This window comes from Macaca fascicularis, chromosome 3 (assembly GCF_037993035.2).
Source record: "Macaca fascicularis isolate 582-1 chromosome 3, T2T-MFA8v1.1".
NCBI lineage: Eukaryota > Metazoa > Chordata > Mammalia > Primates > Cercopithecidae > Macaca > Macaca fascicularis.
This window is the reverse complement of record NC_088377.1, coordinates 141965484-141993061: the sequence shown is the minus strand read 5'-3', so window position 1 is coordinate 141993061 and position 27578 is coordinate 141965484. Positions and strand designations below refer to the sequence as shown.

The following is a 27578-nucleotide window of genomic DNA, read 5'->3' as shown; positions in this document are numbered from 1 at the left end:
GCCAGAGGCATCACCATTACCTGATTTCAAACTACACTATAAGACTATAGTAATCCAAACAGCATGGATTTGCTATGTGTCTAGAAACAGACACACAGACCAATGGAAAATAGTAAAGAACCCAGAAATAAAGCTTCACACCTATACCCAACTGATCTTCAACAAGGTTGACAAAAATAAGCACTGGGGAAAGGACTCCCTATTCAATAAATGGTGCTGAGATATTGGCTATCTATACATGATAGAATGAAAATGGACCCCTATATATTATCATATACAAAAATTCAGTCAAGATGAATTAAAGATTTAGATGTAAAGTCTGAAACACGGAGGTTGCAGTGAGCCGAGATCACGCCACTACACTCCACCTCGGGTGACAGAGCAAGACTCCGCCTCAAAAAAAAAAAAAAAAAAAAAAAAAAAAAAAAGTCCTTGAAGGAAAGCTAATAAATATGCTTCTGGACATGAGCCTTGACAACGAATTTATGGCTAAGTCCTCAAAGGCAATCACAACAAAAACAAAAATTGTCAAGTGGGACCTAAGTCAACTAAAGAGCTTTTGCACAGCAAAAGGAACTATCAACAGAGTAAACAGACAACCTAAAGAATAGGAGAAAATATTTGCAAACTATGTATCTGACAAAGGACTAATATCCAGAACCTATAAGGAACTTGAACAACTCAACAAGCAATAAACAAATAACCCCATTAGAAACTGGGCAAAAGACATGAACAGGCATTTCTCAAAAATAAACAAGTGGCCAAAAAACGTATTAAAAATACTGAGCAGGACTAATCTTCAGAGAAATGCAAATAAAACCACAATGATATATCATTTCACACCAATAAGAATGGTTACTATTAAAAAGTCAAAAAATAACAGATGCTGGCGAGGTTGTGGAGAAAAGGAAATATTCACATACTGTTGGTGGGATTGTAAATTAGTTCAATCCCCATGGAAAGCAGTTTGGAGAATTCTCGAAGTACTAACAATAGAATTTCCATTCAACCCAGTCATCCCATCATGGGTATACACCTAACAAAAATAAATTGTTCTATCAAAAAGATACCTGAATGCATATGTTCACTGCAGCACTAAACACAATAGCAAAGCCATGGAATCAACCTATATTCCCATCAGTGGTGAACTGGATAAAGAAAATGTGGTACATATACACCATGGATTACTATGCAGACATGAAAAAGAACAAAATAATGTCCTCTGCAGCAACATGGATGCATGGAGGCCATTATCCTAAGAAAATTAATGCAGAAACAGAAAACCAAATACCACATATTCTCACTTATAACTGGAAGCTAGACATTGGTACACATGGACATAAACATGGGAACAATAGACACTGGGGACTACCAGAGGCAGGAGTGGGAGAGGGGACAAGGGTTGAGAAACTACCTGTTGGGTACTATGCTAACTACCTGAGTGATGGGTTCAATAGTACCTCAAACCTCAGCATCACACAACATATCCTTGTAACAAACCTGTAGCAGAATCTGAAATAAAATTTGAATTTTTTTTAAATAAGACATTTTTCTTTTTAAAAAAATTGAAATTACATATCTTTAAGGTGTACAGGATGGTTATATATATATATACACACACACACACACACACACATATACACACATACATATATTAGTAAACTAAGCTTTCAAAAAGATATATAGTCTCACTATTGCCATATAAAAATAACTGAATAATTTTGTATGTCAGAGGAAAGTAACTCATTACCAACATAGTACTCAATGAGGAATTCTTAGTACAACCTAGAGAAGAGATTGTTTCAAAATTTGCTCCAAGTATAGCCTAGAATGTCACAGCAATGGGCAAGAAGGTTGGTCTCAAATTAGCACTTTACAGAATCAAAAACTGGGGTATTGTTCAGGTTTTGTGGCCTTTAAGATTGAAACCATATAACTGATAAAAGCAGCATTGTCCAAGACAGAATTCTTACTATTATCGTTTGTATCTGACTTGCTAATAAGTAAAAATGTTATCTTTAGTGTTTATAAATGATAAATTAATAGTCTGTATATATGATGAATCAATTCCATATGCTACACATTCAGAAGAACTCGATTTAAGAAGATTGGTTTGCATGTTATTATAAATGTATGTCCTCCTCTTTCCCTATTAGAAATACTAAGTAAAAAAGAATATATGTGCAGGCATGTTAAATACAGGCATCCCTCAAATTTCCACTCTTGGTCTCTTCTCATTTTCAATGCTCTTCTAATGGACTACAGCCCTTTGCCAGCTATTAAAGCTGTTTTACAGCTATTATTGTAAAAACAATGAATCTGAACTCTCTATACTGAAGGTCCAAAAATCCTGTGAGCTCTAGATATATGTGACCAACAATGTTTGTCAATGAGAAACATGCCATCTGCCAGGCACCTCAAACACATTATACGAGCAGGCACTCGTTATTCTCCACGCACTGTGTTCTTTAATACCAACTGGAGCAAAATGAAATAAGAAAATCTCCTAAAAATATAAAATAGGCCATTTCTAACTTAATTTTGTTAACTCACCATCTTTAATTCCAATGCCTAATCTAAATTGTTTTAAGTAAAATATCGGTTATAACTATCTTATGAATAGTTATGTGCATATATTACTTATGCACTAAGAACCACAATATTCTGAAATATTGTGGAAATAGCGTGCTACTACTTCTGCAGTTCTCAAAGATAGCAATTTTCTTTTTCTAGAACAGCTAAAGCCATTTCTCCTGTACATTAAATTTTAATCTTTGCAGTTAATGGCATCTTCATCTCCTTCACACACCTAGCCCTAAGTCAGAAACCTGAAAGTCATTTTTGCCTAGTGCCTCCCCTTCACCACTACCTCCCATTCCAATGAATATAAATTTTACTCATACCATTCTTAAATATGTTTCAAGCTCACCTCCTCCCTCCGTTCCTAGTACTGATGCCAAAACTTAAGCGTTGCTCTCAGTTTCTTCTCCCATCCATAAATAACTGAAATCAAATTTTCTCCCTTTCCCAATCCCTCCCATGAAACAAAACAAAAAACAGAAACCCCACCACTTTATGTTTCTCCTTTGCCTAAACACCTTCAGTGGTTTTAACTACCTACTTATAATGTCCATAATGTTCAGGTTTCTAAGTAAGGCCTTCCTTGATATGGCTCCAAGTTTCCTTTCTGGAAAAATTCTCGGTTGCCTCCAGAAGTGCTCAGTTACCGCTTTCCTTGGCCTCATTGGTCTATATTTATTTTCCTACCCAGAGCAGATCATCTTTTCCCTCTCCCACCTTGGGTCACGCTCTTCTCTCTGCTTCCCACACCTCCCTTCTTTAATCCCTACTCAAGCTTTAGAGACAATCTCAAAGATATCTTATTCTATGCAGCACTCCCCAGCTCCACTTGCTGTCTTCCATCTCTAAACAATGTTTTCAACAGAATTGCAGTAAGCATTTTACAAAACATTCCACCTGTCCTATCTTCTTGGATTCTAATAACCACCCTCTAACATGAGGAGACTGAGGCTCAGAAAATGTTGGTCCCAACATAAGGAAGTGATAGCAATGGACTTGGAGCTGAAATTCAATTAAGTCTTCAGACTCCAAGATCCACACTCTCTATATTATACCCCTCTGCTTCCTCCTGTCCCTCCTATGTGCTGTAAAGGTAGTAATGTTTACTTCTGTACCATCACACTGAGCACAGTGTTTTAAGGTTTGCTTTGTATATTTTTGCCTCTCCTTCTACTCTGCTTTCTTAGAGGGTAGAATCTGATCCTTATTAACATTTTAATGCCAGGACCCAGCTTTAGCGTGACATAAAACAAAAAATAATGAATTATTTATTCAATTAATCAAAGGATCTTAATTTGCTAGAATATTTTTATCTTGATGGAAGAAAGTAAATTTGTGAGACAAATACAGAAATTAAAGTTCAAGTCTCTTCCATCATAGCACACATACACGCATACACAACTCCTACCCCTCCTAACCATGTATCTTCTTACAGAACAATTATCCATTACCCCATACTACTAAGCAAGTTTCTTGAAGGAGTGGTATGCATACATGATTTCCAGTTTTTTCCTTCCTATTCATTCTTCAACCCTGTGACATGTGGCCATCCACTCCCCTGAAATAGCACCAATAAAGATGATCTTCATTTTTGCCAAATGCAACGGAAACATTTCAGAGCTCATCTTTCTAACCATTTCTGCTTTGCTTGGCAGTACTGACCACTCACTCGACATTAAGAATGCTCTTAGTTCAGTCTTAGTTTCCTTCCTGGGATCCCCTGGCTTCTCCTCAAACTTAGATATCACAGCATTTCTTTGTTCTTTTTTTTTTTCTTCTTTATATGCTCTTACTGGAGAGTCTCATAATAAGTTAATGGATTCTAGCCCTGGAAAAATGGAGTTAGAACACTTTGATGAGTCAGTTTATAGTTACATGCACTCCTGGGTCAATAGCACAGACATTTGTAAACACTGTATAATTTCAAAAATATTTCAAGTTGGATTTTGCATGCATTGTTGGTATATTTTTGTGGCTGGTTTGCTTTCTTGATTATGTTCTATTTTGGATAATTTTAAAATGAATTTGTGTTCCTACATATTACTTCAGAATGGTAAAAAATTTCTTGAGTCCTACCAGAGCAAAATTCAGTGAGGTAATGGAGACATGCCTAGAATTTGACTGAGCTTATGTAGCTGGAAAATACATCATGATGTATTCTCCAAGATTACTCCTTATCTTGGTAAAGATGCTCCTTATATTGGTAAAGAAGATCTTTACCAATATCTCCAAAACAATAAAATAGGAATAAAACATATTTTTCCATTCCTATAATTCATAGTTATATAAATAGGTTTGTATAAGTAAAAATTATTTTGACCGTAAGTAACAGAAAACCAAATGTAAATGGCTTAAACATCTTGTCTACTGTATTATTCTCTCAATAACAAGGAGACCAGAGATAGTGCTAGTCCTAGCTTCATTATTTCAGCAGTTCTTTAAGGAGCCAGTAGCTTTTCCTCATTCTGTTCTGCCATCCTCCACCTTTCGGCTAGCTCTCTTCACGATCGCAACATGACTACTCTGGCTTCAGGCATCACCTCCATGTGGAGCAACTTTTGTAGGCAGAAAAGTAAATAGTCTTTTGTTGAATTTTATCTGAAGAACTAAGAAATTTCTCAGAAAGTCCACAAGGGAATTTACTTTTCCTTACTTAGAATTGGGTTATAAGCCATTTCCTAAACTAATAACTGGTGAAGAGACGGAATTACCTTGCTTGATTTAGTCTAGTTCCTTCCTGTGGTATGGGGTCATTCTGATATGAAACACTTACCAGTGTTATCAACATGTGGATAGTTGAACAAAACTGGCGTTTTGATACTAAGAAAGTAGGGGAGGAGGAGAAGAAATTCATTCCAGGTAGACAACCAACAATTTCTTTAGTAACTAAATTTGTGTTTTTCTAAGTTCTATCTGAAAAGATACTCAACTGAAGCAAAGCATCTCCCTAGTCAATGTTAAAAGTGTCAATTTCCCCAATCATACAAGGCATCATGGATTTTATATCAGTCAATGAAGACTTTCCAGTTAATTTTAAAAGGGAGATTTGAGATAAGAATATACAAAGGCATTTTGTTGATTCAGTTTAGCATACTGTTTGGGCTAGCAAATATATTAAATTTATACAGTTTTATATTTCATTTATAGTATATATGTATTTTACAAATTCCTTTTTTCAAGCCAGATACACAGACAGTATTTTGCACATTCATATATAGTATGTACTCCATAATGAATCTGACATAAGGAAAATGATGTTAAATTTAAAACATTAATGTAATTCAAAATATTATATTCTTCATTTTATAGCAAAATCTTGTGGGATCCTTTCCACTTAAACTTAGTTTTAGTTTTTCTTTACATTTTTGATTTCTCACCAAAGCAATGCCAGTACTTGTGCTTTAGTTAAACACTTATAAATTAGACATCATTTAACTTATTTTAAATAATTATTTTAATAATTTCAATATACCATATATTCATATTATTGAATGCAGGTCTCTCATTTTACTCTGAGGCATTTAAACAAATAAAAATGTAAACCATTCTGCAAATGTGTTATCCAGTTCATGAATAAGTATGTACCTTGTCCCTGCCTCTTCTTTTGTAACATTAATATAAGGTTATTATCCTGCGCATTGTAACATTAATATTAGGATATTATCCTGTACATTGCAACATCAGCACATTAGTTTGTACATTATGTGGTCCACCAGCCACTTTGCAATATAAATAAAAATGACCAAAATCCAAACTTTTAAATCTGACTTCTTTTTATCCCTTATCAACAACTAATATATACAACACATAGAAATCATTTAGGTGCTTTATTTCATTATGTCTTCATGGACTCTCATTATCAGAGTTAATGAGTTAAAAATATCACTCACAATTGAAAATTGATGGGTGACTATGCAAGCTTTTCAGATTGATTTGTCACATATGGAATAGTTTAATGTAACTGCTTTCCCTAAAATAAGGCTATATCCTCACATACATAAGTGCCTTTCTGAGACTAACTATTTAAAAGCTGGCACTGAACCTTAGTGTTTGAAGTGTGTGTGTGTGTGTGTGTGTGTGTGTGTGTGTGTGTGTGTGTTGTATTCCATGTATCCAAAGATGCGGAACAAATTTATTGTTCACTAGGGTGACTCCCACACTAGACTGAAGAAGAGCAAAGCATAGGAACTTCCAACTAAAGAGAAAAAGGAGATCCAACTATAGATACTGTTTCAGAAGAAACACTAAGAAAGAGGAATTGAGAATTTTAACTGCTAGTAGGTAATAGCATCTTTGATAAAGCTTTTGCTCTTCCAGAAGAGGGAAACACTTTTCTTCTGCTTATTCAGCCTTCACTCTTCACACAAACAAAATGTCTACTCCCTAAGTATATGACTTGCTAGAATGGTAAGATTACCATCATCTATGTTCAGGGTGTTTTTAGAAATAAGCCAAGACTTTTGGAAGATTTTAGTGACCCTCCAAGCCTAAATACTTGCTATGTTTTGAAGAAACTTTGTCTAGCAAAGAGTTCAACATCTTTACATCATAGACTGTGAAAAAAAAAAAAAGGAAATTAGGTATTGCAGATCAGAATGCTTCACAAGGCTGGGCACGGTGGCTCACACCTGTAATCCCAGCACTTTGGGAGGCAGAGGTGGGCAGATCACTTGAGGTCAGGAGTTCAAGACCAGCCTGGCCAACATGGTAAAACTCCGTCTCTAGTAAAAATACAAAAATTAGCCAGTGTGATGGTGGGTGCCTGTAGTCCCAGCTACCTGGGATGCCGAGGCAGGAGAATTACTTGAACCCAGGAGGCAGAGGTCTCAGTGAGCAGAGATGGTGCCACACTATACTCCAACCTGAACCTTAGTGTTTGAAGTGTGTGTGTGTGTGTGTGTGTGTGTGTGTATTCCATGTACCTAAAGATGCAGAAAAAATCTGTTGTTCACTAGGGTGACTCCCACACTAGACTGAAGAAGAGCAAAGTGAGACTCCTCAACAAACAAATAAAACAACAACAAAAAACTTCACAAAAAGCAACAATGGACATTTCATATTTCTGAAACTTATTGGTGTTTACAAAATCCAGCTAATCAGATTTGACAAGTTTAAGGTATGTCACTAGATTAAGCTGTGAGTTTCTATAGCACTTATTATCCTCTGCCTAGAAACACAAAATATTCATATAAGCAACAATACTCACTTGTAAAATGCAAAATGTTAAAAATGTATGTAATTGTTTTTGTATTATTTTTACTCAGACATTCTCTGTGATCTATTAAGTGACAATGTAAAGTATAAACAGTTTTTGTGCTACTCTTGGTCCATGGCATTATAAATAATTCAATTTATATTGGTATTGGGAAACTTACTTTTTAACAAACATCTTCAAACACAATGTAATATAAAAATAGATTTTTAAATATACATTTTGATTTTTAATAAAATAGTTATGTTTCTTTCTACTTCATTTCACAAAGTCACTTAATAAAATCCATGGTATTTACAGAAAAATTCCTGATGTTATATGCATGTGTTTTACTATAAGGCAGTTATGAGGTTGATAAAATTTCTTCCACAAATTTTTTCATTAGAAAATTCAACACAGACAAAATCTCTTTTACTTTGTACTATAAAGGTTTATTTTTTTCTTCTGTAACATATCTGTGAATGATATATCCGAAGTATGTATTTAGGCTTAAACTGCCATGGTTTTGACAGTGATTTTTTTTTTTTTAAGTAAGCCACAATAAATAAAAATGGCACAAAACCTCATAAGGATTCATGTAACGATTACATGGAGAAATTATTTTCCCAGGTAGAGCAAGCCATCTAATTATTTCAAATATTGAAACAAATCTAGTCATTCATATAAATCATCTACTCATTAGCCTAATGGATCTTTGAAAGTATATCAATGGGCGTCAGTCACGGTGGCTCACTCCTGTAATCCTAGCACTTTGGGAGGCTGAGGTGGTGGATCATGACCTCAGGAGATCAAGACCATCCTGGCTAACACGGTGAAACCCTCTCTTTACTAAAAATACAAAAACATTAGCTGGGCGTGGTGGTGGGTGCTTGGAGTCCCAGCTACTTGGGAGACTGAGGCAGGAGAATGGCATGAAACCGGGAGGCGGAGCTTGCAGTGAGCCCAGATGGTGCCATTGCACTCAAGCCTGGGCGACAGAGCAAGACTCCATCTCAAAAAAAAAAAAAAAAAAAAAAAAGTATATCATTGGGATGCAATTGGGTTAATATTCAATAACTTATCAAAGAAGGAAACTTTTATTGTTTCTTCCAGACCACTCAAAACAGTCAACAACATATATTAAACTTAACACAAATTTTAACTTTAAAAAAATTTCTCAATATGAAGTTCTTTTACAGAGTTGACAAAGATGTCAGTAAGATGTAATAATAAAAGCAACTTGTATTAATTATCTATGATGATATGGACATTGTACTATATTTTTTAGCAGAAGTATGTCCCTATGCAAGTCTTTAATTAACAATGTAAATTCAGCAATTATGATCTTATTAATAAGTTTTCTACATAAGATGATTTACTTTTATTAAAGGAAATATAACAAATACTAGAGACAGAAGAGAGCTGAGAATAGAATTGAGTAAGTAATAATAAAGTCACAATACTAAGAAAGTTATATGTTTGTTGTCATAATATACAGCCAGATTATCGCTAGGAGAGATTTTTAGAAATTAATATTGAACCCTGGAGCTTCAAGGTAGATGTTTCCATTGAATCATAAAATAGGATTAATTCAACTAAAAATCATGGGGGAGCTAGCAGTGGAAGTATTGTTGGCTTGTAACAGTATTAATACAGAGACTTATTTGACTTATTTATATTGCATTACTTTCATACCAAGTATAGAAATACTATAAAATAGTATTTTAATAGTACTATAGTACTTTAATAGGATTTAAATAGTATTTAATGGTATTTTAACAGTAGCATAAGATACTACAAAATAGTATAGTATAAAATACTATAAAATGCAGTACAAATTGCATTTTTACTTATTTACATTGCAATACTAACAAATGCAAAGTATTCTTTTTGCTGAATTTGATGCATTTCTTCATTATACATTGTTGACTGTGAACACTTATGAATTAACTGTTTTATTATTGTTATCTTTATGAGGTGCTTAATTTCTAGCTGAGAAGTAAAAGTTCAACAGCATGATACTTACTCTCAACTACAATGATGTATTAATATAAGAAGTATAAACTCTTAAACTTAAATTAATAAATTCTAATAGGATTTCTATGTTGTCAAGTTTAGAGTAAATAATTCAATATATTCACCAATTCTTTGGGAGTAAACACATGGGGTATGAAGAAAATAAATTACTATGTAAAAATAAACTATGTCTAAAGTATAAAATAAATACAAAATAGCAGATGTTTACATGGAAAGGCAGGATCAGTGGGAGTTATTTTTAAAAGGTGAAAATATGTTCCATTGTATTTATCGATATTATCCTTCAAATAAATTCTTTTCAAATAAAATATTTATTTCATTATGCATAAAAACCTTAAAATACAACTTGCAAATTACTCTGTATTAGTCAATCATTTCATATTTTTCAGTTAATGTGAATTGAGTAAAATATCTTGAAAATTAAAAACACCTCATAATGTCACTAGCTCAAAATGACCAATATGTTTGCAATAGCATTTACTAAAATCTACATAATGCTTGTCACCTGCCAGACACTATACGATTTAAATACATAACTTATCTAATATTCTTAAGGTACCATTACTACCCCAGGTTAGTTATCTTGTTCATACAGCTAGCACTAACTGACATACTCAGGAATCAAAACTAGGTGGTCTACTTAGGAGAGTGTACCTTTAACCATTGCTCTACCCCACCTTCTGAGGAAAATGATTCTGCCAGGGTCTGCTATATATTTGAAAATCATTACTTAAACTATAATCAATCAGAGATGTCAAGTGTGAATATGCTTTTCTCATTATGAAAGTGAATTTGTGAGTTACAAGCAATGAAAAGGAAAGTGAGCATAATAAACGTGCCAAAAGATTAAACAGTTCAAATGTCAAGAACAGAGATAGTACAGATAAAAAGCAAATAATCATATTTAACATTTGAGGTCATACCATTTAAGTTATCTACACCTACCAAAAAACTACATTGAAATCACTTATAAATTATGCTCCAAGAGAACTGTCTCATTAACCTTGTTAAAAACATTAATGGTACTTTATTTGTAAAATAATAAACTCATCAAAATGTTTAAACAATGTTATTGTTTATTAAACAATACTATTCATATATCTCACATTTTTATGGAAAAAAGTCAATCTTTACAGAAAATTTGACATAATTTGTTTTTACCTTTTCAATACAAAGAAGTATAGAGATTTGACTCTATTATTTTAGCCTGAAGTCAGTCAAGAAGAAAGTATGACTCTTAATAAATGTGGATCTACTTTCCTTTGAAGGTATCTTTGAAAGGAGCAGTAGGAGGGAGAGCAATGTAGATCTTCTCTAAAACTGAATTTCAAAGGATTTATTTGGCCCATCTTCCACATGGGAAGAATTAGATTTTTTTTTTTTTTTTTTTTTTTTGCCTTTTATTTCCCATTGTGAGATCCTAAATGGGAAAATAAGTCCAGGTTATGTAGGTCTTTATGCGGTATTACAGGCATTAGCAGCCATAGTGCAAGGAATGTAGGACACAAAGGCCTGTGTAACTGGCTGCTGTGAACTTTAGTGGCAAACCTTAAAAAAGGGAAAAGAAAAAGGAAAGAAGACCTTTAGCACTTCCATATAGATCTCAACATCACTCAAAAAACTTTCTTCAACTGGGTCTGATGCATTAATGAGATCATAGAATTACTGCTAATTTAGCATTACATCCTTTGGTGCAGAAAGTTTATTATTATAAATAAAATGCCATCATTCATAAAAAGTAATTGGGTGTGACAATAAGCCATATTTTAATATGTGGTTTATTACTGTGTGGATTAAAAGCAGAAAGCTTAAATTAAAAAGAGAATTCCTTGAATTTAATTAAACAGTTTTAAAAATTGTTTTGCAGGTATTTAAACAGTGTAGAAACACTATGATATATATATATATACTATGTAATATGTCTTAAAATCCCAACAACTCACCTCCTTTTAAAATTATGACAGATTAAAATTATGATAACTGTAATGTAAAATTAGGCAAACAAGTGAATAAAAATTGAGTAAATAATGCGATTTTACCTGGTGCACTTAGTAACAATATTCTTATTATTCAAATATTATCTTTTCTTTATAAAATCTTCCTTAAACTATGATATGCATGTAGTTTCTGTATAATACCCAATGTTAGAATGAATATTCAAAAATCAATCTCATTAATGTTTTAAAAATGCAACTGCTAAACAAACATGGTTAAGTTTTTCAGCTATGCTAGTTTTTTGCCTCTCTCAAAATATAACTACTGGGCCAAGAATTTCTAAATGATTTTCCAGTAAAAGACATCTGTATTGAAACCTAAGACACACAGGCACTATAGTAAAGCTTCTGAAATTTTCATTTTATAATCATAAATAAAATTAATCTATGATTTAACAAGGAAAAGATTAGAATAGCAATATGAATCATATTTAAAAGAAAGTACAAGAGAATTACTTAGTCCACACAAGGTAAAAGGAACTTTGTTTTGTTTTTTGTCAATAGTGATTCAGGAGATGAATCGGGTTCCTATGGGTTTCTGTGAATATCATTATACAAATTTATCATCAATGAACCAGTGAAGCACGAAACAGGGTTAATATAGAATGAAAAGAGAGTTTCTCCTCAATATATCACTTTATAAGCATATATTCTAGTTTTAAAAGCAATAATCTTCCACATAAAATTCAATACAAGAGTGATCACAGACCACATTAGATCGAATTATGGCAGGATTCAAATAATATCGAATCCAGGTCCTCATCTTATATAGGAATCCGTGGCATATGATCATTTCAGCTTCTTCATGGATACCCACAATGACGGGAACTTCATCACAGGGTGCTCACGAATTGTTGGAAAACTCTGTTAGAAAGCTCATGATTTAATCAAAGTAAAGCGGCTTCATCCTTTAAAATTTCTCATAGATTTATCACCATTTTGTCCTGTGGGCTATCACAGGATAGTCAGAATTCCTTTTCTTACCTGATAGCTTTTCGCTATTTAATGATAGCTTTTATTCTCACTTCTCCAAGTTAAGTCTTTCCACTGCGTTTCATAGAATACATCTATAATACACAATAATCTTTCTTTCTCTTTTGAATTTACTCTTTGCTAATGTGAGTTTGCCAACATCCTCCTCAACCAGGCGTGCTCAGAATTGAACACAACATTTAAGATGTGGTGATCATTGCAAACCATAATAGGGCATCCCTTTGTAGGACTCTATTAAGTCCAATTTAATAACACTTAACTTTTGCAGCCATGTTCCACGACAAATACCAAGCATTTGGCCAACAAAACGATGCTCATTAGTTGCATAGTGGACTTTTTGTACCCAAAGATCTTAACATTTATATCTATTCCTATAAGGTATTATTTTCACGTCGAACATGTTAACATGAAGCTTTGTATTTGAACCTTAGGTATCTTATCTTCAAAAATATCAAGATACTCTATTTTCTTTTCTACCAAACTCATATCCCTTCAGTGTTGTATAGTATGGAGCTACCTTGACTTATAATAGCTATCTCAATTAATTAATACTCTTAATACTCAAGAATCCCCAAGAAAAACATTTTCTTGTATGGCAATTTACATTTGAGAAATTTTGTCCAAGACTCCTTTTTCTCTTGTTTACTTTAAAACAAGTTTTTTAGAGAATAATTTTACAGTGCAGTACATCTCCGTAAGAGCGTTTCTTGGTAGTTGATCACGATTAAGTGGCAAAATGCAGGTAATGACATGCTCAATTCCACCTTTGAGTCAGGACAAACAGTGTAACATCGACGACAACAACAACAACAAACCCTTAGGCTGATATGCCTGTGCCACAAATATCCATACATACCGCACATGAATTGTGCAGTGAGGGAAAGAAAAAAAAAAAAGCTACTACTTTATTCTACTTAAAGTTGTCCTCTATTGAAACTTTTATCTCACTCTTCTCTCCTTCTGCACCATAATTTTCTTTCAAGCAAAGACAGAGAGTTCTGGATGATTCCAGTCTCTCCAAATCTACATCACAGCCTCCAATCGAGGTTCTTTAAAGTCAGGTTGGAGCTGAGGGAGCCTGGGCTGGAACCAGCAAGGGTTTCATCCAGCTCCTCCTCCAAAACACGCCCCCCAAATCGGAGCCAGAGGAGAGCCCAACCACAGAGAACTTCCACTCTATGAGGGCAACCTCTGAGTAAAGTCCTGCCTACAACCATTCATCTCCTCCGACCCCCGCCCAGCACTAGACCGCGCTCCTAGCACCGCGCCTTCTTCCGGAGCCTCCTCCGCTGGGCTGGCTAGGGGTGAGCGCAGGGGTTAGTCAGTGCGCACGTGACGCGCGATGCCCACATGACAAGACCGTGGGCGGGGGAGGGGGACAGCGGAGCGAAGAAGGGGAAAAGTTACAGAAGACCCGTCAAATCGCCCAAAGCAATTTGTCCCTTCCCTTCCTCGCCAGCAGTGGCTCACGGATCCCTAAGGGACAGCTGGGAACCCAGGCGTCTCCAGCCCAGCCCCAGAAACGCTGGACGCAGTTCTCCGCTCACCCCACCACCCTCTCTTCCCAGACCCGCTGGTGATGCCGCTGCACCCTAAAGTTGCTCCTTCCTTCTTTCTCTCCCTTCCTCCCTTTCCTTGTTTCTTTCTTTCCTTCCTTCATTCCCCAAAAGCTCTTCATCCACTTAGGGTGATGCCACTGACGCACATTCAATTTGCCCCAGGATCTCTGAGGAGGTCAGACCAGGCCGAGCACCTTCCAAAGGGGAGGGTCTAACTGAGCAAACAAAGTTGCACGCCACACCGCAACCTGCCCCTCCCCTCCCTTTAGCCCCCAAGTGGAATCCCCGGCGAAACTCACTTGCACTGCGGGTCCCCTCTGGCCCCTACCCCATCATCGCGCAACACACCCCTTTCAACATGCGCGCCCACCCTTTCATTGCCCTGCGCCCCGAGCGGTCCCACCGCCCGGCAAAACACTGAGCAAGCCGCTGCGCTCACCTTGCTTGACACACTTGAGCCGGAGGGGGTCCTTGCAGTGTTTGATCACGGCCAGCACGTCCCTGATGGTGAGCCCCGCCACGGGGGTCTCGTTCACCTCCAGCAGCAGCTCCTCCGACACCAACTTGCTGCCGCTCTCATAGGCCACCTTTCCGGGCTTCACCTCCCCCAGGTAGGGGAACTGTCCATTCTCGGCGCCCCCCTTCAGTTCAAAGCCCAGCTGGCCCTCCGGGTTCCTGCCAATGACACTCTCATGGACTTTGCTAGTCCAGTGGCTTTTCTTTTTCAAGCTTTTGGACATGGCAGTGGGGTGAGTCGCCTCAGTTCCTGGGGCTCCTTGGGGTTAGGGGGGTTGGTGGTGAGAGAATGAGGATGGAGGAGCAAGGGGGCCCAGGGGGAAGAACAGCAGACTTTGCCTTCTCCCCCCTCTATTCGGTGCTTTCCCTCTTCTTTGGATGGAGTGTGGACGAGGAAGGGGGAGGATGAGAGGGACGGCTGGGCAGAGGTAGGAGAGCTTGGGTGAGGTTGTGCTGTCCCTTGAATGACACTCAAGGCTGTGGCCCCGCAGCAGAGGAAGCGGTGGTGGTGGCGTCGGCGGCGGCGGCGGCGGCAGCGGGAGCTAGCAGTAACCGAGCTGGTGAGCGGGTGCGGTGGGGGTTGGGAAGGAGGGTAGGGATGCCGGGGGCCACTCCTGCGTGGTGCGAGTGGGAACGCGCGCGCGCGCCTGGGTGTGTGTTGTTAGCTGATATCCATGGCAGCTGCAGTGGCAGGGTGCGTGTGCGTGTGTGTGTGTGTGTACTAGTTGTACTGTACTGGCATAGGGGAGGAGGCAGGGGAGGAGGGGCGCGCGCGCCGGGTGGGGAGCCAGGGAGGGCTTCGCCGCTGCCTCCCTCCCTCCCTCCGCAGCTTGACCCGGTAGTGAAGGCAGAGAGAGAGGCAGGCTGGGTCCGCCTGGCAGCCTACGGGAGGAGGCGGGAGCCGGGAAGGAGGGGAGCCGAGGCCCGGCGTGGGGAGGCCGGCAGGAAGGGCCTCGAGCCAGTGCGGACCTTTCTTCAGCCTCTGTGCCGCCGAGCCGCGCGCCAGGCTGCTGTGCGAGGAGGACGCGCTGACTTCCTCCGACCTGGGCTCCTATGGAGCAGAACTAGCGGGACCTGGACTTTGGCGCTCTTGGTGCCACATCTCGGGCTCTGCGAGCCTCCTGGCGTGGGATCCTGCCGTGAGAAGGAACTGGGGCGGGGGACCCAGCGGGGCATTGCGGGAGAAGGCCTGGGAGCCCTGGGAGACTTGTGGCCTGGGGGAGTTCACTGTGTAGAGAGGTTTCATGTCTTCCTCTATACAGTCACTTATTTGTCTCAAAGTTCTCGAAATTCCCTCTTAGAGAAGGAGAAAGTTAGAGAACTGGAGGCTGCGTACCCTGATTGCGCAGAGGGGAAGCAGCCTCGCGTTCCCCCGGGCAGGCCCCCTCCCGCGCGTCCCGCCAGTAGGGGAATTTCGCGGAGGGTTGCGGTAGTCTAGTGAAAGGCTATCCAAGGGTAAGGGGCTTCGCTTTTCCCAAGCAGGGGAAACAGAAAGGGTCTACAGGGCTAGGGGTGGAGGTAACGGATGCAATGAGCAGCCTCCGCAGAGAAAATGGACAATTTAACTAGGGACCTGCGGCCGAGAGAAGGCAGAGGCGCTCCCCTGCCCATGAAAGCCACCAGAGTCGGCTTGTACCTGGGGAAGAAACCTTAAGACGATCTGGCCCAACACTCCTTTAGTCACAGAGAAAGGGGAGAAGGCTCCCGAGAGTGAAAATGGCACAGTCGGAGCTGGAACTCAGCTCGATGACCCCAACCAGTGTTCCCTTCTTTTCGCCAGGTTTGCATCCAGGAGAGGGGAGGATAGGGGCAAAAAAGGATGCAGGGAGGCTGCTGATTTCCACAGGAGAGCTATTTTCTGTGAGACATTAACAGTGATTTTTTTTTTTTAATTCCTGTAACTGGTAAATGAATTTCATTTGCTTAACTTTTAAATGATATGTTTCAGACAAAAAAAAAGTTGCACACCCACTTATCTCTTTAAGGCAGAGGATGAAAAGCACTGAACAGGTAGGATTCTTAATGTCTGAGATGAAGGTGATGTCGGAGGCAAACAGTACAGTTAAAAATGTTGAGTCGACACAAACAGAAACACCAGATTTCAATCCAAACTCTACTGCTTACTGAGAATGTGATCTTGAGTAAACTGACTTTCCTGAGCCTCAGCTTTCTTAGTTGTTAAGTGGACTTTAAAAATACTAATCTGTTAAGACTGTGATGAGAATGAAATCAGGGAAAGCAGGCACAGCAGTGCTCTCCTGGCACAGGTGAGTAGGCGTTCGAAATGATAATTCCCTTCCTCTTTCCCTCAGGTATAACTTACTACTTGGGGATGAGGGGGATCAAATGTAGTCAGAACTGGAAGAGATCTTAAAGATGATTTGTTTAACCTTGTGTCTTTTTTCACTTGAGAAAACAGATCCTCCATAAGTTGGCTGCACTAGTGAAGCTTATTCAGTAAGCCAGGGGCAGTGCCAGGATCTGAAGCCAGATCTGCAAGCAATGCCCAGGAGTAGGCAAGACTTGATAGCAAAGCCTAATCTCACCCAGAGAAGTTGAGTGTTAGCATTATGAGGCATAGTTCTAAATAGAAACTCATTATGAGAACCGAATATTTATATTGTAAAACCAAATGACAAGCTACCATTCATGGAAGATACTAATATTTATTAGGTTCTAACTACATGCTAGATGTTGTTCTATAGGCTTTACACATAATACTTCATTTCTCCTGACATTTTGATAAAGTAGGTACTGTTATCTCCTTTTACAGGTAAGGAAACTGAGGTATACAAGGATGAACTTTTGCAAGGCTACAAATCTAGTTAATGGTGAAGGTAACATTCAGACCCAAGTGGTTCAGCTCTAGACTTTGTCTCAGTTACTGAATTGAACTCTCTGTTCGCTTACCATGTGTCATACCAGCTCTCAGTATGTAGTGTCCCAAAAGATTGGGCCTGCGCTTTCTTTCAGGGGGCAATTAGGAAAAAAGTAAACAAATGGAGCAGGATTTGGGCATAACAGCATGCTTCTCCCATCCCCCAAATCCCAGACGTGTCACTGGGGTGTGTGCCAGTTAATTTAGCACTCTTCAACTTCACAGCCACCCTTCTTTGCCCTAAATTGTGACATTAGAGTTGAAATCTGTAAACGTCTTTATGGTCAGTTGGCACAATGTTTAGGTTTGTCAATAGAAGGTGCTAAGGAAACACTGCAGAAAGAAAGGGGCTCCTTTTCTTGGTTCCAGTGCTTTCCTGCTTGCTCCTACCGTGTGGTGGCCAGTGAGTGACTTTCTGACCAGTGGTGTGCAGGAAGGCCATGTTACATAATCTTCAGTAAATTTGGCCAGTTCCCTAGTGTGTGTCTTTCTATGGAGTGCTGCTGGCATGTCAGTGGAATGGCTTCCTAGCAAGTTTTACTGAAAACACAGCTGATGGTTTCCTCAGCAGCCCAGTGTGTGACACCTTAAATTTCTGGATCATTAAGTGGACCACAGCCATATTATTTCCAATGAGGTCCTACTCTCAGGCTTAGTAGGGTGGCGGGTGGGTAGGGGGAAGTTCTTCTTAGTTATTCTCTCTTTGGGTACTCTCCTGTAGCCTGACAGATAGTGACTATTCCCAACAATCACTATTGCTGTGTTCTTTAGTGGGCTTTTTTCCTCTCCTAATAGTTAACACGCTTTGACTGGATCTTGATTGATAAAAGTTGAACCCTGAGGAAAGCACTATCCTTGGAGTCAGAAATTGGGATCAGACTATATTTTTTCTCTCTATTTTGGTATTCCTCACATTCACTTTATTTACCCTTTTTGGATTTTATGCTATGTCAAGAAAAAATTATTTCATCACTAAGCACTCCAAGTGTAGAGCAGAACGCTAAATATTGCATACTATTCTAGAAGAAAAATAGTTTAGGAATCCTAAAAGCCAAAGAAAGAAAGATATGAATGCATTCAGTTCTTAGAAGAGTTCTATGGGATAGATGCTTGTGGCAGACATGGTCTCCACCCAAATCTCCTAGGATCCCTTTGGTTGAACTGAGTATCCTTCCTCTAGCTTCTGCATTCTTTTGCTTCTTGCAGGCTTCCCCGAGACTCTCTTTGGAGGAATGCCCAAACACTACTAGACCCACTTTGTCTACTGACTCAGAGAGCCAGACAAAACCACCTGCAAGTTTACTTCTTTCCCAAGATGCCCTTTGCCAAGGACTTTCCTATAGAGTATAAAAGACCAGCCCTCTTGCCTCTAGTAGCAAGAAAACCTGAGGTGTAATTTACACTCTGAGACTCCCCTGTAGAATTATATTGATGTTAGGATTTTGCCTGAAACCTCCTTCCCTATCTTGCTTACTGTGGTACATGATTAGTTTTTCCCGATAGCATTTCTATAATAAATCACTTGCAGAAACAATCTTCATCTCAGAGTTTGATCCTGGGGATCCTGACTTAAGACATTACTATTCTTTCTTTGTTTCTTTTTTTTTTTTTTCTTTTACAGATGAGGAAACTGAGGATCAGGGCTTTTAAATTGCCGCAAATCACACTACCAATAGGAGGTAGAGTTGTGGTACCTTTTTTAGAGGGACCATTATTTTGCTGACTACAGTACTGTAGGGCACACAGTGTCTTATCCACACTGTTTCTGAGTCCAGTCTGTCAATATCAGTACTCCACGATTATTGTGTTTGTTTTTCTTTCTCCCTTTTATCTCAAAAATCTCTATTGTGATGCAAGAGACCTTTCTGAAACCTCTCCTTTTTTCTGTGTTTAAAACCGCCCAGTGCCGCCCAATAAATACACAGCAAAGTCCAAACTCCTTATCCTCCTTGGATCCTCCTTCCCACACTTTTTAACTGTTCAGCCATATTTCTGCATGTACTCTGAGACTGGAATCCAGGGCAACAAAGCTAATGTGGGTTCTCCAAGATGAACACAAATGAAAGGAGGCCCCTTTATGCCATCTATTCTAGGTTCCTTGGAATATAATTAAAACAGGAATTTCAACATTGAAATGTAATTATGTTCAGATAAGGACAGTAAGGTACAGTGGCTTGAGCCAATCTCCCACCATGTCTGGGGACTGGGACAGCTGACCCAGGTGTCCTACCTAAGGCTCAGGCCTGTGTCTTCACTTCTCCTTTCAACCCTTTACTTCTTCCAAAGCTGAACGCCTTACTTTCCTTGGCTCACTAGGCCATTTCATGGTTTGTGTTTGCCCGAAATGCAACCCTTTCCCTGCCTGCTCACCCTCAAAGAAATACCTCTGGGCCCACTTTCTTTCTTGGAAGCATTTTATGATTCTCATTTCTGTTACCAACACAGCTTTTATTTATGTCTCCATGTATCCTTTGCAGAAACACAACTTTCCAGGTTCTATGTTTTATTTGCATTCTTAGTGTCTGGCACATTGTCTGACACAGTGTAAAAGCTCAGTAGAATTTTGCCTGATAGCAGATGTGTCTAAAGTGAGGGTGTCCAAAATTTCATTAAATGACCACTGCTTTAATATGAATTCTTGGTTAAGGCAGGAGAATCGCTTGAACCTGGGAGGCAGAGGTTGTGGTCAGCTGAGATCTCACCACTGCAATCCAGCCTGGTGACAAAGGGAGACTCTGTCTAAAAAAAAGAAAAAAAAAAAGAAAAAAAAAAGAAAGAATATATATATATACACACATATTTTCTTTCTATAAAAATATATATATGAATTCTTACTGATAGTATTAAACGATTATCTCTTTACACTCATAGTAATGTCTTACAATAACAGAATGCAGGAGAGCACATATCAATGAAGAAAAGACAAAATATACTTATCCATGAAACTGAGGTTAAGAAACCAGTGTCTTCAAGAGCTGGGGACAGCTCTGCATAAACACTGGGTCTATGCAGACTTGAGAGATAGTGATGACATGGTGAGACACAAACTCGATCTATTTCATAGTTCGTCTGTGATCATTCCTATTAATAAAGTTATTTTCACAACTGTTTCAATATTCACACAAAAATGTTAACCCAATCTGCAATTATACCCCTTGAATGTAAAATAAAACAAAAGCCCACAAAAAAAAAAAAAAATGAATCCACACTTAAAAGGTGGATTTATTTAGCACAGTATGGAGTTTCTTAGACTTCTCTGCCACTGTCTCTAACAATGACATACTCAACCCCACAAAAGTAGCTTTATTTTGTCTCTAGTTTTCATCTGCAAATTCATGTGGATTTTAAATTCTACCCTTTTGTAGGTTTGTATTTGTACTATTATAAAATGTGACTCTCTTTCCAAACTTTGCCTAAATTGCAGAATGATTTTTCCTGTTTATTCAGTGGTTTCCAGCTTTCCTGGCCCAGTCCTGGATTCTGCTCTTTTGCAGGTTTGTATTTATACTATGATAAAATGTGACTCTCTCTCCAAACTTTGTCTAAATTACAGAATAATTTTTCATGTTTGTGCAGTGGTTTTCAGCATTCCTGGCCCAGTCCAGGGACACTGTGAGTGTGTCCAGCTTAAGTCCAGTAACTGGAAATACAAGCCCAAGTTCTGGAGAGTTCGAGCTGCAGAGATATATATGGGGACACTTTCAACCTTGACTCGTTGGCCATAACCAGCAGAGTGGAAAATAGAAGAAGAGGAAAAACATTGAACTGCAATGTTATAACATCCTTTACTAGGCAGAGAAAAGAGGAAAGACCAGGAAAGAAAACTGTATTACAATGTGAAAATGTAATGTTGAGAAATTCAGGCATCTTGGGGTTAGTGAGAAGTTTTAGGGGCTTGGACTCTTCAAATCACATGTACAGAAATGTGTATTTTATCTGATATCAAATGACATTTATAGTGCTAATCTTTATCTCAAGACTTCACATCTTTTGGTGATTGCATCTTTTAGGTTTATAGCAGTTAAGTTTGCATGAAAGCACCAGGGCTGTTTCATTTCAGTCAAGAATAATGTTCATTGATTGTGCTTCTGCATTTCATACAACTATTTTAGAACTTGTTTTAGTTTTATGAAGGAATAATTGGTCCAACTTCTATGTAACTCAGGAATTTACTCTCAAACAACACTGTCAATTAGTTACCTATCTCTCTGCAAATGATCTGGGAACATTGAGAGGAAAGGAAGGAAGAGGCAAAATCTGACCACTTAAATCTAAGCATATTAGATCATTTTGGTTGTTAGAAAGTCCTGAATGATGTGACTTACGTTCTTGTAAAGCATCTCTTTGCATAGATTCATGGCCCAAACAATATATAAAGAGTGGAGAAGGAACCGCAGTTGCAAATAGTTCAAATCATTGCTCCATCTTAACTCTGCAGTTCACAAAGTGTGAAGAAATTTGATCATCTCAAAAAAGATAACAGGAAAAAAAAATGTTTTGTTCTGTGACTTTAAAGTTTTGCAATATTTTACGTACATGATAACGGGTACTTTAACAAGAACCCTTGATACTTTTGTTATTGTATTCAATATATGCTTATAATACAACAGGATCGTATTGTTTGGGATTTGGAAATATATTCTTTCTTATGCAATCTTATGCAGTGATACTGCTTGAATATAATTACGTGAATTTATCTTTCTTTTTTGTTGTTGTTGTTTTGCACTCTACTTATTTGGTGCCTGTCAGTCTTTTATCATCAGTTTATATTCTACTAAACTCAAAAAGACAATCTCATACCTTTTGTAATTATAGGCATTCCTTACTAGATTTTTAAATAGACTTCAAAAATTCAAGTACTTTGATTTAATGCCATCAAGTAGCTGGATCTATCCCCCCCCACCCCCCGCTGTTAAATGTTAGTGAGTAGTTCAATTTCTGTCACTTTCTAGTTTGTGAATTCTAAATCTTTTAAAACAATCTTGCCATTTTTCATGCACTTATCCTTATGGAAAACTCTATGAAACACTACTTATCTCTTACTTTTATGTTTTAAACTACTTTTTTATGTTACTATTCCCTCTGCTTTCTAAATGCACATATTAATGTATTCTTTTTATTCTCTGTAGCTCTTCTCAGTATATGAATTCAGTTTCCCATCAATCCCCATACAATTTTAAAAAATAAATGTTAAGTATTCTGTTATTTTAGTATGATATCTAGTGCCCATATTCTAATTCTGCCTCTTATTTTTAAAATAATTGTATTATTGATTTAAAATGACAACAGTTTCAATTTCAAGAAAGTGAAAGGAAACAAAGGAATAATATTATGGGTTTAATTTTTATCAGTGAACTTGTAGGTGAAGAAAAGGTTTTGGGAAGGAAATGAACATATTTTACTGCAAAATAGTAAGGAACAATCAGATGTGTTTTCTAGTTTCTGGAAAAGCATGTTTCAAGAAATTCAACGACAAATTCATCATGCTTGCTTAGATTGTTGAGAAGCAAAAGTGCTGATGAGCACTAGGAAGCAATGAGAATGTAATTCTAATCATACTGTTTTAATACTTTTGCAGAACTCTCCAAACGCCGCTCTGTGTGGATGTCTTTCAGAATTTGATGAATACTAGGGGTCTTATTCTGCCCTTTTCTCTCTACCACAATATATACATTGTATCACACACATATATACACAGTATTTTGTGTGTGTGTATATATATAGTATTACATGTATTGCACACACATACACATTTTCCAAATATTACATATAATTTCACGTAATTTATAGACCTATTAAGGCCCAACCATTTTCTTGGATAGGGGATTCTTTGGAAGTCCAGCTTAAATAAAGCCCTTATAGAACTTTTTTTTTAATTTATACATAATCACCTACAGTAACATTATCTACTGAACTCTTAGTACATGCTACCTGAACCTTTTATCACGTTTCTTCCTGGCTTGTATTACAAAACTGTTGACATATCTCAGCCTCACTTCTAGGCTTCTTTGAGAGCATGACTCATGTTTGTATTCCTCACTGAGGTTGAATGAATAAGAGAAACTACAGTAGTAGGAAAAAAAACTGCACATGTAGATATCAGTGAATATGAAAGGGTCAAATGAATCTATTATAGTAAGCACAAAATCAACTGACACCAACAAAGTAAACCCCAAAATTTTAATGGTATTTTAATAGATCAAGAGGAACAAGCAGATTGCTATCTGGGAAGTTGGTAAAGTTTTGAGACAATTGTCTCCTACTTTCTCTATCATGGGGAGTAATTTTAAAAGAAAAATGGAGGGTAAGTTTCTCTGAGAGAAAATTGTAGCTTAAAACAGGTCATGGGATAATTAGAAATAATTTAATTGCTTTAGAGGATTTTAATCTTTCAACTGCTCTCAATTAGATCCTAAGGCAATAAAAGAATCAGGAGGTTTGGAAAACCATTGTCTGTAATCTCTGAAGAAAAGTGGACATTAGGGGAGTCAGTTGAAAAGCGAAGCTATCACCATTTTCTAAAGAGGAAAAAGGTGAACCTCACAAACTATAGATCAAAAAAATAGGACATCGAGAGAAAGAATATGAAGCTCACATAGGTTCACAAAGAATGAGTCAAATCAAACAACATACATTTTTATTTATAAAGCATGACTTGTTCATTGTCAATTCATGTTAGCTTAATAATTAGGCATTAATGCCATCACTGCAATGCATATGTCAGCAATGAATAATCAAAGGCCAGGCTTCCATCATTCTGTTTAATATCTTCGAGTAATGCTTATGTTTGCAAATGCTCTTTTAACACATTCTCCATATGCAGCCTGTCCAGCACTGCACACAATAGACCTGTTACTTCCCCCTCACAAGCACTCCTAATATTTCATGTGTTTATCCAATTGACTTCTCCCACTGGTGCCTCATATCGAATTTGTAGAATCACACCTGCTCCTTTTTCAAAACTCTTCTGAGTTTTTTCTTAAATAATTCACTGACTCAAAAGCTGTCAGATATTTGAAGACTAGTTGCAAAATTTTAATATTATAAATGTATAATGTAAATGTAATCAAGATTTGTATAATGTACAATGTATGGTGGTAAATAAAAGTATGCTGTGAATAAATACATATACAATTCAAAATTTTACATAAATATATGATACAATGTAGCTCATATTCTTTTTTTTTTTTTTTTTTTTTTTTGGTGGGGGGGTACGGAGTCTCACTCTTTCACACCCAGGCTGGAGTGCAGCGGCACAATCTCGGCTCACTGCAACCTCTACCTCCTGGGTTCAAGCAATTCTTCTGCCTCAGCCACCTGAGTAGCTGGGATTACGGTGCTCCGGTGATTACTGGTCCACCACCATGCCCAGCTAATTTTTTTTTTCTATTTTTGTTGTTTTTAGTAGAGATGGGGTTGGTCAGGCTGGTCTTGAACTCCTGACCTCAGATAATCCACCTGCCTCGGCTTCCCAAAGTGCTGGGATTACAGGCGTGAGCCACCGTGCCAAGCCTAGTTCATGTTCTTTAAGGACGATTGTGAATATTTTTATGTCCAGTTAATTTTCATTAAGATATTGATCAGTTAATAGCTATATATGTTCTATAAATCATATCTAGTTTCAACCTTAAATTGTTTGCATATATTTTATAGTGTAGAGATTAGGCATTTTAATAAAGTTTTAAAATTTCCAGGACATAGTGCTAATGACTATGCTTCCTACTATAGGCCACAATTTTTTTTTCTATTGTCAACAATATTTTGATAAGGATAATAAGGAAATAAGGAAATGTGTCCTTCATTTGTTAACAATAGGTGTTCAAGAATTTTAAAATGAAAATTGAAGAAGTAAAAGACACCATACATTGAGTTTGTTTGATTTCATGGCTTCAAGAGTTCAATAATTTATTGAAATATTTTACAGACCAAAGGAACAACAGATATATTGCATTTGTAAGCCCCCACATATTTTAAAGGATAATGGTTTATATATGAAAATTCCCTAAAGTTTACATTTCATCAGGAAAAGCTAAATAAAAGAAGTTTACATTTTCCTAGGACTAATAATAAGATTTATTTCCCAATCCTCTTCTCTGGAGACAAATGTAGGTCTCTCTTGAAAAGCAGAAAGATTTGCATATGAGGTATGATTTAGAGGGCTAGAAACATCTTTTCCAGTCTCCCCAAAATGTTTCACTATGTTTTATCATGCTATCTGATAATTTTGCACTGAAGTTTTCTTTCTGAGATGAGAAAATGCAAATATCTCTGAATGGGTCTCTTTGCTTTAGTCATACTCATATGGCTACTACTGAACAAAATATGTTCATTACAGGATGAAGGGAATGTTGCCAGCCAGCAAATCCCTAGAGTCTGCACCACACCAAACGTTGCTTAGCAATTTCCACGATGTTCTGTCTAATTTGCAAGGATCAAGGAGATGTTTGTGTATGTTACATAAAGCTGTAAAATTGGTATTTATTGTATGTTTCTGTATTGAAAGCTTTACAAACAAAGGAAATGGAAAGTTAACAGGTGGATATGATAGTGTGGTGCTACTTTAGCTGGATGGTAAGGGAGGGCTTCTCTTAGGAAGTGTTTCAGGCCAGGACTTGAATAATGAATAGTATCCAGTCATACAAAAATCTGGGGGAAAGACTTTTCAGGCCCAGGAGAAATGAACTTCTTTTCATGCATACAAGAATGAAAGTGAACATTACCTACTCTATGTCCTGAAGTGGGAAGTTGGCTTGCCAGAGAGTAGGTAATTTTCACTTTGATTATTTTATGCATTCAATTATACTACTACTTAGGTTGGTTCATAAGGGCCTCCACAATTTGGTTCCTACTTAAAATTTAAAACTTTCCTAACCCATTCCCACCATATATTGAGCTAATCCATGCATTTGTGACTTTGCGTATGCTGTTTTCATTGTTTAATATTCTTCTCATGCATTCTTTCTTTCCTGATAACGAACTCATCTTTGAAAGTCCCCTTCAAGCATCTTCTCCTTTAGGAGGCCGCTTCTCACTGTCTCCTGCCTATGACCCACTGAATTGTTCAGTTTTTAAGCTGCCATTGTCTTGTGCATTTGACACATTGCTTTGCAATTACTGATTTACATGTCTGCTTTTATCACTGGTGAGGTTCTTTAGGAGAGAGACATTATTAATTCATCTCTGGGCACATGTGGTCCAACATATTAAAAGTACTACAGAGTGCTATTACTATGTAGTATGTAGTATTAGTAGCAGTTACTCAACAAATCATTTTTAAATAAGTGAATATAATATATTTTTGTTATTATGATTTAACATAAGATAGAATTTATCTTCAGAAGTTTCCATGATATATCTGTTCTAGTTAAAAGCCAATAGCCATTAGAATATTACCATCATTTAATGTAAAACAATAAAATATTAAATACGATAGTTCATATTTAATGTGAACTAAGCTCATGGAAATATTGTGTAAAGATTGAGTAATTATTGACATACAATTTTAAATTCAACTTTTCATATAGTATACTTTATGATACATTTTCAACCTACTTTTAAATATATTGGCATTGAGAGCCAGTTACTAATTCGTTGAATTCATTATTTCTTTTTAAGTTATAGAAGTAGAATTATGTTTGAGACATTCATTATTTTTAGTAGAGACAGGGTTTCACCAGGTTGATCAGGCTGGTCTCGATCTCCTGACCTCAAATGATCCACTGCCTCGGCTTCCCAAAGTGCTGGGATTACAGGCGTGAACCGCCACACCCAGCCACCCCTCTTATTCTTTAAGTACTTCCTTGTTTTCTAATGTACAAGATGTTCCATAT

The 27578-nt window shown here is 37.5% G+C and overlaps 2 protein-coding genes across 29 annotated transcripts in view; one reads left to right on the top strand and one right to left on the bottom strand.

The window, feature by feature from the left end:
• Nucleotides 1-15586, bottom strand: part of MAGI2 (membrane associated guanylate kinase, WW and PDZ domain containing 2) — a 1469004-nt gene extending 1453418 nt beyond the window's left edge. For all 23 annotated transcript variants that reach the window (XR_006696500.2, XM_045387570.2, XM_045387574.2 and 20 more), the window contains exon 1: nt 14794-15586. Coding sequence is in view for 22 of the 23 variants with exons in the window: in XM_045387570.2 (XP_045243505.2) it covers nt 14794-15094 (301 nt within the window). In the remaining variant the exon portion in view is untranslated. The remainder of the gene's footprint in view (nt 1-14793) is intronic.
• LOC107129130 (uncharacterized) lies at nt 14622-24900 on the top strand. Of its 6 annotated transcripts, none has more exons than XM_045387585.3 (4): nt 14622-15103; nt 15362-15430; nt 21173-21242; nt 21325-24900. In XM_045387585.3, the coding sequence occupies exons 1-4, from the start codon at nt 15047-15049 to the stop codon at nt 21471-21473; spliced, it is 345 nt and encodes a 114-aa protein (XP_045243520.1). In that variant the 5' UTR covers nt 14622-15046; the 3' UTR covers nt 21474-24900. The 6 variants fall into 6 exon arrangements, with proteins under 6 accessions (XP_045243520.1, XP_045243521.1, XP_045243519.3 ...); XM_045387586.3 differs by having other exon boundaries at nt 15347-15430; nt 21196-21242; XM_045387584.3 differs by having other exon boundaries at nt 15347-15430.
• Nucleotides 24901-27578: the final 2678 nt, after the last annotated feature.

Bases quoted from the DNA above. Each gene is read 5' to 3' on its own strand.
- LOC107129130 (XM_065542415.2), top strand. From the start codon at position 15,469: ATGCCGGGGGCCACTCCTGCGTGGTGCGAGTGGGAACGCGCGCGCGCG. The intron at 16,010-16,818 runs GTGAGAAGGAAC...GATATGTTTCAG, and splicing joins TCCTGGCGTGGGATCCTGCC to ACAAAAAAAAAGTTGCACAC. The intron at 21,243-21,324 runs GTTTGTATTTAT...ATGTTTGTGCAG, and splicing joins TGGATTCTGCTCTTTTGCAG to TGGTTTTCAGCATTCCTGGC.